At 38.7% G+C, this 11,133-nt stretch overlaps 1 protein-coding gene across 1 annotated transcript; it reads left to right on the top strand.

Moving 5' to 3' along the window:
- Positions 1 to 473: 473 nt before the first annotated feature.
- On the top strand, positions 474 to 10,847 carry arcn1b (archain 1b). Its single transcript, XM_063906849.1, has 10 exons — positions 474 to 668; positions 2,363 to 2,626; positions 4,284 to 4,463; positions 4,714 to 4,919; positions 5,381 to 5,542; positions 6,579 to 6,744; positions 7,421 to 7,568; positions 7,711 to 7,819; positions 8,693 to 8,897; positions 9,436 to 10,847. The coding sequence occupies exons 1-10, from the start codon at positions 666 to 668 to the stop codon at positions 9,523 to 9,525; spliced, it is 1,533 nt and encodes a 510-aa protein (XP_063762919.1). The 5' UTR covers positions 474 to 665; the 3' UTR covers positions 9,526 to 10,847.
- Positions 10,848 to 11,133: the final 286 nt, after the last annotated feature.

An 11,133-nucleotide genomic window follows, 5' to 3' on the forward strand; every position in this document is an offset into this window, starting at 1 on the left:
TGCTTATATATATATATATATATATATATATATATATATATGGTATGTCGAATACAGTATGAACCAAGTATATTCTAGTATAACTAATGTGTGATAATATGTGAGTATATAGAAGAAAAAAGAAAACATATATAAGATATAACCAAACCCCAAAATTATTATTATATATGTTTTATCTGCTATGCCACTTTTGTTGTAAGAAATGTAAATCATTTCCCCGCTGTGGGACTAATAAAACATTTGTGATTCTGATTCTAATTCTGACTCTGTAATTCTTACAACCATGGCTTGTGAATACGGAATATCGATGATAGATCGACATATCTAACTGGATCTATCTATTTCGATTGATCTATATGTCTATCGAAATAAAAAGAAGAGAGGAAGTAGCGCCTGTGTGTGGAAGTAGTACGAGTAACTTATTTATGCAACACCGCCAACATTTTGGGGCCCACGTCACTGGTTTTCACGGTGGGCAGTTCCATCGCTGCTCTTCCGGTGGAGACGTGGCTCTGTCCTGCTGCCATATTGACGCTGGCTAGCTAACAATCACACAACTTGAAGTCAGCTGTACATTCGCACCTTACTATTCCAAAGTGACTTGAAATCACCAAATCGAGAAACACAAGAGACGGAAGATCGTCGTTCCATAGAGAGAGACCAAAATGGTGAGTGACAGTCTAATATCCGGTTATTTCCCTGGCTTTCATCGGGCCTAGCAATGATCATAACACTGGCTAACCTGCAACTAGCTAAACCTGGGTATCAGTTAGCTGGGCCATCCAAGAGCGAAATAACAGGAAAACGACACGCTGCTTTCCACTGCTCTGACAACACTAACTTCATATTAATGTGTTGAAACTAACTTATTGAATCGTCGCTTCATTACTAAGAGTCATATTTTAGGTCAGTTGGTGATTCAGAGTGTGCAGACGTTGCTGACGTTAACTAGCCTGACAAGCTAGCGCTAGCGTTAGCTCCTGTCACTAGCCTGACCCGAGCTAACGCTACCTGCTGTCATTATGTCTGAAGCCAGGCAACACCGAATACTGTCCTTGAGTTAACTTAATCCATATATGCATTATCATTGTTACTAACAGGTTGCTACAGCATGTATTAAGGGTTGTCAACGTTAACCTCGGTTGTTGGTTGTATCAAGTTCAGATCCGTTGCAGTCGGTGTCTTAACATTCTTAATTCAGCCATTGTCAATGTGGAATACATACAGTCCTTCATTTCCCAGAGTGAAATTATACATTGTACTCAAATTACGCTTAATTTAATTAACCTTAATTTACAGTTTCATCTAAATCGATTTCAGAGGTGGAAGAAGATATTGTACTTGAGTAAACGTAGTAGTACCACAGTGTAGGAATACTCTGCTACAAGTAAAGGTCCTGGATGCGTGGATAATAAATATCACATGTTTCGATTATAATTATTGATGCATTAATATGTTTGTCAAAGCTGGTAAAGGTGCAGCTAGTTTTTAATTACTTTGTATACTGCAGGGTAGCTTGTGAATTTACTCCAGGTGTAACTAAAGTCTTTTTTAAGTGATGTTTATATTTCACATCATTATTCATAGTCTGCAAAGTAACAAAAGGTATTAAGTTAATGTATTGGAGTAAAAGTACAATGTTAACCTCTAAAATGAAGTGGGCTAAAAGTAAAAAGTAGCAAAATGTTCAAGTAATTAAGTACAGTACTTGAGTAAATGTACTTTGTTACTTTACACCAGTAGGTAATTTACTGGAAACGTACCCTACCGGTCGACTGCTGCTTTTGTTGTCGAGTGTGTTGAGAACGCCTCACCAGACACATTTTATAATTGTTGGTGATTCTAAGTTAGTACTGGTTTCTTGTCAGACATACACACATTGGTACCACAACTTTACGTTTTCTGAATCCCTTTTAAACAATGTAAATGTGGGATACATGCTATCTCTGTAGCAATTGTTTTAATAAAATGCCATGTTGTACAGCTAGTTGCCATGCAGCAACGACAGTCTTCTTCCACGAAGAACTAACACAGTAGGTTGCCTCAAGCAGTGCAAACAAATAGTAAAGTAGTACATCTGGCTGGTAGGGTGGATTGGCTGAATTTAAACTCAATTTTGTCTGGAGAGAATATTACATTTAATGATTTTAATATTGGCAAGACTTGCGCTCCATGGTCAGAGGCTAACAATATTGGAATTTTGGTTGAAGGAAAAAGAGGAACTGTTTAATTTTCACATTAAAGTAAATGTATCCCTATAACTTACCTTTGAGCTAACATTTGCATGCTCAAATAAATTATGCATGTCCAATGTGTTAATAATAATAATAATACTGAAGCACTGTTCTTTCTCCCCCTCTAGGTGCTGTTGGCAGCGGCGGTGTGCACCAAGGCCGGCAAGGCCATCGTATCGCGGCAGTTTGTGGAAATGACCCGGACACGCATTGAGGGTCTCCTGGCTGCGTTCCCTAAACTGATGAACACGGGCAAGCAGCACACCTTTGTGGAAACAGACAGTGTTCGCTATGTGTACCAGCCCTTGGAAAAACTCTACATGGTCCTCATCACCACCAAGAACAGCAACATCCTGGAGGACCTGGAGACCCTCAGACTGTTCTCCCGCGTGGTAAGGAAACTTGCAGCTGTTTCTGCCTATGCCTAGAAATGATGTCCTTTATAAGAGGATATACAGTTAGCATGACACATTTCAGTGTGGAAATTGGCAATTGCTTAATGATCCCTCTTGTATTATGTATTCTGTTTCACACATCAAATTACTGAAACCTGTCAGCCAGGTTCTTGTTTTCTCCTTTGAGTTACTTTAGCGTGTACTATAGCAATCTTCAGTCTCCCAGTGTGCATTAATGGCTTTATAAGTAGGAGTATGAATGTGGAAAACCGACACTATGTACACTTGAAACTTAAAACAAACAGAAAGGATTACTGTTTGCCTCTGTAATAAACCATTATAAATTCGTAGGTACAACCATTTATGAGCAATTAAGCTTTTTGCTTACTGAGATATAGTATGTGACAAGCACAGACAAAATAAACTAAGGACCAGAAAATTATGTTCAACTTTGAGGCTAAGCCATGTTCAACACTGTCTCACTATTATATTTCGTAACAAAAAGCTTTGAATTAGGAGAATAATATTTGGAGAATAAGCAGTTGTTATATTAGTAAGTAACATCAGAGAAAACACTATGACCATAACTTATAAAGCGTTAGTTTTCAGCTTACTTAAAAGGTAAATAATTTCAAGTTCTTCATAACCCAAATGTTCATCACCACCATGCTGCAGTGCTTTGTTTCCTGTATTTTATCATAAATGTCATTGATTTTCAAAAGAAATCACACCTCTGGCTTAATTTAACATTTGTTATTATTTATTGCCCTTTTATTTAGTAGATAAAGGCAGGCAGTAGATCTGAATGTTTTTTTTGTACCAATACACATTTTAATGGGAAATGGGGTCAGGGTTGATTTTCATGATTTTCTTATTCGTTTTTTTCTTTTTTTTCAGTAACATTTAAATGGCAATAGAAAAAAGGCACACTATTTCAAAATTGAAAGATGGATAGCAAAACATTTCCTGTGTCTGTTGGCCTGTGGAGGTCTATTAAGACTACTAATAACTTTATTGATGATATGTAATAGCATATAAAAATTAAAAAAAGCAAATAAATGTAAGATACATTTGAAATGGAAATTAAAAAATACTTAATTTTCCTTAAGTAAAACAACAAAAACAACATTAGCCACACTATTAAAATGATAAAAATGGACCCTCAGGTTTAAAAAAATAAATAAAATACAGCCAATTTATTATGGCAATAAAAAACATACAGATTATTCTGGTATCATGATGAACAAGGTAATCAATATCAAGGTAAGAATTGTTTAGTTCATATCCTTATCTAGTAAGATAAGTCTACTATGTTTAATTGATTGAGGCCATTTCCATTAACTCTACCATAAATCAAGCCTGACCTCTGTTTAATACACAGAGCTTTGAACATCAAGCTCTCCTTTTAATACTGTACAGCAACTGGTGTGTCTTTGGCATGTGTAAAAATTGCAAACTTAAAATATCTTGTCTTAAACCGTTTAAAGGTGAGGCAAAAATTATGAGAATACAACAATTGTGATCAGTGGATTTGTCAGCTTTAAACTTAATCATTTTTTCTGTCACTTTTCCTTCATTTGCTCAGTACCAAATGTCAAAATGCTTACTTTGCTTTAATTGTCTGATTTTGACTTGGTCCTCTCTACACTTCTAGATCCCAGAATACTGTCGTGTGCTGGAGGAGAGCGAAATATCAGATCACTGTTTCGACCTGATCTTTGCCTTCGATGAGATCGTTGCACTAGGCTACAGAGAGAACGTCAACCTGGCTCAGATCCGCACCTTCACAGAGATGGACTCCCACGAAGAGAAGGTTTTCCGGGCTGTCAGAGAGGTGAGATCACACTGCTGCATCCATCTGGTTTATTAGATAAGACACATTTGAATCATCCCCATGGGGCTGTCTTTATACAAGGTGTGCATTGTACCACATGGTAGATGAGGCTACTATTTCTATCTTTCAGATGAAAATGTATTCCTAACACGGCACATGTTTTCAGCAAGTGAAAATTATGTGTTTCTTTTGGTGTATAGCTTTTATATCACTCATAACAACTGAGAATGTTTTTCTTTTTAATCCACAGACCCAGGAAAGAGAGGCCAAGGCAGAGATGAGGAGAAAGGCCAAGGAGCTGCAGCAGGCTAGGAGGGACGCTGAGCGCTCTGGAAAGAAGGTGCCAGCCTTCGGAGGATTCGGCAGCGGCGGTATGACCAGTATGTCCTCGGGGTCCATCATCACAGACACCATCGTCGAGCCTGAGAAGCCCAAGATCGCACCAGCCGCCGTCAGGTACCACTCAAAGAAATACGATTGCTTTTGCTATTCACTTTATGAAGCCCCGCCCCTTTTCACACTTCCTGTTGAAACAGGTATGTGTCAGTTCTTTCGATTCAGCATGGGATCATTAACAGTTACACTGCAGTGATGCAACGGTTTTACATTACCACATCCATCCGCTGTTAGTGGCCAGCAGGATGACATATAAAAATGTCCCAAAACCTAAATCAGGACACTTTTAAATGACTCTGTACCGTCTTTTGATGTAGTTTGCTCCGCTATGAGCAGCTACAAAATGTACCAAAGCATTCTGGTCAAACTGTTTACTAACGCTCATATCGACAGTTAATTAACTCTCACAGCGAGAAGGATAGACAAAGGTCCATATTGTTGGTCTTTTTGAACACGTTTTCTTCTGAATATTGATGCTGTTGAAAACCATGTTTAAAGAAGCTGTTTTTTCTTTTTTCCAGACCAAGTGGACCCAGCAAGGCTCTGAAACTGGGCGCTAAAGGGAAAGAAGTGGACAACTTTGTTGACAAACTCAAATCCGAGGGGGAAACCATCATGCCAACAACAGGGAAGAGAGGCTCAGATGTATCTAAAGCTCTGCCGCCACCTGTCAATGTGGAGGGGTAAAGACTCACTGCAACCTTTATGATTCATAAGAAATATTGTTTATTAATCTGCAATTGTTCATTTTTGCAAGTGCCTCAAACGTCTTTCCACAAACAGATCAAATACTCAATACTTTCTCAACATAGAAGTGGCTTCTGAGCTGTAGAAGTGTTATTTAAAGGTGCTATGTGGAACCTGTTGACACCGGTGGACGTTTAGTGAACTGCAGTCAGCATCCTGTTGAGTGCTTTTTGGGTTTCCGCACTCTGTAGTCTCAAGCTAGCATCCTGCGCTTCAGCCAAAACAGTGACTTGAATAATATGTCATAGATCACATATTTAGATTGTCTGTCATTATATTTTATTTGGAGTGTCGGCTCCATGATACAAACAAGCTTAATATTTCAGCCGAATTAACAAAGCAACCATACCATAGCTAAGAGACATCTAGCTAGCTATCCTTACTTTACTTTCAGTGAGTTGGTTGGTCAGCACTGCCTTCCAATGTCATGGCTTGTCGGCACAAACAGCACTTGTTTAACACCTTTGCTTTGTCATGTTAGTAGCAAACTTGCACATTGAATTGATATTAAAAAAAGTGTATACAGTATTAGCAATCAAACAAGCTAAGGTAAGCCAGTTAGCTGTACTTTAGCTACATGGATTTGTTGCTTTGAAGCTAGCCAATTTAAGAGCCAGATCAGCCTTGGGGGTCTGGATGAATTAGCTGAAGTAATCCACTTTTAGCTGCTTTAGCTACACGCTGTAGGAGCTGCATGAGGGCCGAAAAGAGGGGTAGCATAAATAACTAATTTGCCTTGAATAATGTTTATTTATTTTTTAATAGCCCAACTCATGTTTTTAAAGGTAAACGTGCATTTGTTACATGTGCAGGAGTATTGGTTTGAAACTCTTCAGTGTGAAAAAATATTTATTGCACGTCTCATAATCGTGTTACCACAATTTACACACCAAGTTTTCTTATGTCTTACCCGAGTCTTCTGTGGGGTTGGTTCATGTCTTGAAGCCTGTTTGGGTTTGTTTCTCTCTGCAGCGTACATCTGCGTGTGGAGGAGAAGATCTCGCTGACCTGCGGCCGTGACGGGGGCCTGCAGAACATGGAGGTGTTGGGCATGGTCACGCTCCGAGTCACAGACGAGAAGAGCGGACGCATCCGCCTTATCATCAACAACAATGACAACAAAGGGCTGCAGCTGCAAGTACGTCACCGACAGATTCAGGACCTTTTCTGAGACATAAGGTCACATACAGTAAAGCTGAAGGTCATATTATCTAAATAATGGCTTAAGAAAATAAAAAAACAAACAAATTGCAATAGATAAAGTGAGAGTGACTCATTTCAAATATAAGGGGTTAGGAGATTGCCTTTAGAGTTAGAGCACCACAGGCAGTTGGCAGTTTTTAAATGGCCAACAACTCTCAATATAGATCGCTTTTTCTTTTGTATTACTTTACCCAGATTTTAAAAATGGCCGACAGCAAAACTTCACAGTACAGTTCAGATTTCTCTCTGTTTGCTTGAGTGATTCAGTGAGTTTACACAGCAGTCCCAAGCAGCATCGCTACAAAAAATAGGCTGATCTTGTCGTACATAAGGGGGGGTTCTCCGCAAAAACACATTTTTGAAAGGTACCTGGTGCCAAAGGTGAGGCAAGTTGCATGGAGCCCTGTCTAGCACTGCTTCAAACGTTAGTTTATAAAATGTATTATATTATATGATGTTAGAAAAGCCTTCTAAACCACCCGTTAAAATGTTCCTCAAAACCAGTTTCCATTTTAAGTATAAAGACCCTAACTGTAATACGTACATGCAGCCACATACAACTTTCACTACATTTAATAACGTTTAACTGTGTTTCTTGCCCTTCTTCTCAGACGCATCCCAACGTGGACAAGAAGCTGTTCACAACTGACTCAGTGATCGGCCTGAAGAACCCGGAGAAGTCCTTCCCTCTCAACAATGATGTCGGAGTGCTCAAGTGGAGACTACAGACCACAGACGAGGCTCTCATTCCTCTAACCAGTGAGTGCCGACACACATGCTTCACCTGAGGGGCTGATAGAGTAAAGCTATACAGTTATTCATCATTTCCTTTGGATATGCTTTGTACAGCGAAGACTCTCATGTGACCTATGATATATTAAGTGTCCTGTTCCTTCCTCAGTAAACTGCTGGCCTTCAGAGAGCGGCAGCGGCTGTGATGTTAACATCGAGTACGAGCTGCAGGAGGACAGCCTCGAGCTCAACGACGTGATCATCAGCATCCCTGTACCGTAAGTGCACACTTATTTCCTATATAAAAAAAGACACGTGCATTATATAAAAGAATAGCTTTAAACGGGTTAAAATTCAGAAAATGAATGAGTATTTGCTAAAAGTGATCAGGACTGTTGGACGATTTCCTAAAAGTAGAAAATGATAGTATTTATTTCTTATAGCAAAGAAAATCTGACACCACACAAAAAATAAATGCATCAAAGTTAATGTTGCTAAACAATAATATATTGCCAGCACTTGTAAAAGTATCCCTGTAGCATTAAATGTACAGGAAATAAAAAGATAACATGTCTTCCTCCCCATAAAACACAGTGAATGTACATGTTATAGTGAGTACACTGTGGTTGGTTAAAATGTTAAATTTCCATTTGTCATATATCTGTTTTTAGTATATTATATCTATTTTAAATCACCTTTTAGATATTAATGAATATTGTGGAAGTATCAGTAGTAGTTATTCTTTAGGATTTTTGTTTAGTTTGAGATGTTTTAAGCTTGTAATGTTTCTGTATTAAACCTGAACTCTCTCCAGTTCTAGATGTTATGGATATTTATTTTTTATCATTTTTAGAGTCTTGGCCCCTATTCTAGGGCTTATCGGGGTGTTCCATTTCACATATCTCCTTTTATATTTAATGAATTTTTTAACCATTGTGCTTAAAATTTGTTGAATTTAAACTCTGGTGACAACAATAACGAAATGTAAGACATTACAGATTTCTTTTTACATTTATGTCCTTTTAAATACATCAGAGCATTTTAAAGTGAGTCGTGAGGTTTAATCAATGTGACTGCATGCCAATAGAACATCCTCCTACCTCTGTGTCTCCTTCTGACTGACCCCTCTGCGCTGTCCCGTCCCCCTGCAGGTCTGGAGTGGGCGCTCCTTTAATCGGGGATCTGGACGGCGAGTACAAACATGACAGCAGGCGGAACATTCTGGAGTGGTGCCTACCCGTCATTGACGCCAACAACAAGACAGGCAGCCTGGAGTTCAGCATTGCTGGACAGCCCAACGACTTCTTCCCCATCGCCGTGACCTTTGTGTCCAAGCGCAACTACTGCGACATCCAGGTGAGACACCAGAAGCACACTTCTTCTACCCGCTGAGAGTTTATGGCATTGAGCACTGGGTCAGTGGTGTTGTTCGAATGGACTGCATCACTTTTGGGAGGGGTTCCTAATATTCTGACCACCTCCTTCATGTTTATAGGAAGGAAAAACCTTTGAATTGCAGAGAAGAGAAGTTTGCTGCTTCTCCCTTTTTTTATTTGGTTCTAAACTTTAGTTATGTACTGTTGTTTGGACAAAAAAATACATCTGATCCATAACACTTTATTGACTGTAAACTGTTGCGCTTAAATATTTATATTGGAAAAATGAATACAAATGAACGGGATAGTTTGTTTAGGATTAAAAAAATAAAAGTCAGGGAAAAAAGATTTCCTTGTAAATGTACGACTATACGGTGAAGTCATCAGTGCAAAATTAAACCAGTTTATCTCTCCCGCCTGTGCTCAGGAATGTTATTTATGATAAACGACTTCCTGTTGTTGTTGTTGCTTCCTGTTTGTTGTTAATTTCCTTCCTCTTTTTTTCCCTTTCCTCCCAGGTTACCAAAGCGACCCTCGTAGACGGCGACACCTCCGTTAGATTCTCTTCAGAAATCTCCTTTCTCGTCGACAAATACGAAATCCTGTAAAAGAAAAAATAATTCAAAGGAAACAACTAAATCAAAAAAATCACCAACAAAAAAAAAGTCCAAATCTATGCTACAGAGAAAGATTGAAGATTTTCTTGCCTGCCCACCCTGTCTACTATTTCAGAGACTGTGTACATCGACAGGACTACGTCAGCCCGCCGGCAGAGCCTCTTCCTGTGGTGGAGCAGAGCAGCGGTGGTGTATTTATATGTTTGTATGAGAGAGGATCATCTATATATAGAGTTAATTGAAACAGAAAAAAAAACACAGAAAAAAAAAGTAAACCGATGCTGTTCGCCAAGCAGAACTGTAAAGAGGACTTGAGAGTAAGTAGAGGATGACTGCGGGGGTGCAGGCGAGGATGAAGAGCGTCAGTCTCCGCTAGTTTAGCATCAGGCACCCTCCTCATCCCGTCTTCTTCACATTGCAATGGTTCATCGATAACGGGGGTTCTTGCTTTCTGTCTTTCAGATTTCCCTATCCATAATTACTGCACATTTGTAGCTGTCCCAATCATTATAAGCCTTTCATTCTCTAATCGTTAAATTATCGTGATTTACTCTTGATATCTCATTTTAGATTTTTTTTTCTTTCTTGTGAGAGCACTTAGTTCTCAGTTAATTTTGTGTGCGGTTATCATCAGCAAAATCGTCCTTTTTATTGTTAACTGATATTTTTTTACTGTATGGTTTGTCATTGTTTATACCACTTTCCAGATAATGAAATTTGACAGTGAAGAGCAGGACTTTGTGAAGATTTCTCAGACACAGGCGAAGTTACCTACCGATGAATACTTCTACATCTGTGGAATTCCTATCTTTTTTCCCCAATGCAACCACTCCTCGAAATAAGACGCCATTTTTCTCTCCGGGTCATTAAAGTCCAATGATCAGCCCTTAGATATCACAGAGCAGGAAAAAAGTACTCTGATCTCAACCCGGGAACAACATTCAAGCCCTTACTTAATCTAACATCCTGTATAGAGTGGGTGTGTGTTGGCTTGATATCCACACACACAGAGAAGAATCGCATCCTGTTACCCCCACCCCGCTTGCTCAACCACCCGCTCATCCTTTACTTGCATTCTCGTAGTACATCAACATTATTCAAGATATAACATTTGTCTTTCATGTTATTGTTTTTTTTTTTTTTTTTCATTTGTACTCCCCAAATTTTGATTTAGCAATGGTTGTGTGGATGTGGGGTTGAAAATGACTAGATTGAACATTTTTAACTAAATTACTGAAGGGGAATCTTAACATTCCAGTGTACAATTAGAAAAAAGAATCTTTAATGGAATAAAATGTATTATTGAAAATGTACGCTTGACTCTGTTTTTTTGTGTTGGTAATGAGCCAAACTAGATTGACTTGATTTAGCAAGAGGAATTTTCCCAGTTGGTAATTATGCAAGAATGTATTACTGTTTAATGGAGCTAGTTCTCTCTGGGCATTTTATAAATCCGGTACATGTAGGTAAACAGTTATTTAGTACGGAAACCCTGAGAAGCAAGTGGAAAAAATATTAATCCAGAGTTAGTTCTTGTTTTTAGTGCAAAATTAGTTTAAAGTAATTGCCAGGTTAAGGAAACACTTTTTTTTTATTGCC

The sequence above is a fragment of the Eleginops maclovinus genome, chromosome 18 (genome assembly GCF_036324505.1).
Source record: "Eleginops maclovinus isolate JMC-PN-2008 ecotype Puerto Natales chromosome 18, JC_Emac_rtc_rv5, whole genome shotgun sequence".
In the NCBI taxonomy this organism is placed as follows: Eukaryota; Metazoa; Chordata; class Actinopteri; order Perciformes; family Eleginopidae; genus Eleginops; species Eleginops maclovinus.

Coding starts and splice junctions, on each gene's coding strand:
- arcn1b (XM_063906849.1), top strand. Junction 2,627..4,283: donor TCAGACTGTTCTCCCGCGTG/GTAAGGAAACTT, acceptor CTACACTTCTAG/ATCCCAGAATACTGTCGTGT. Junction 8,898..9,435: donor GCAACTACTGCGACATCCAG/GTGAGACACCAG, acceptor CTTTCCTCCCAG/GTTACCAAAGCGACCCTCGT.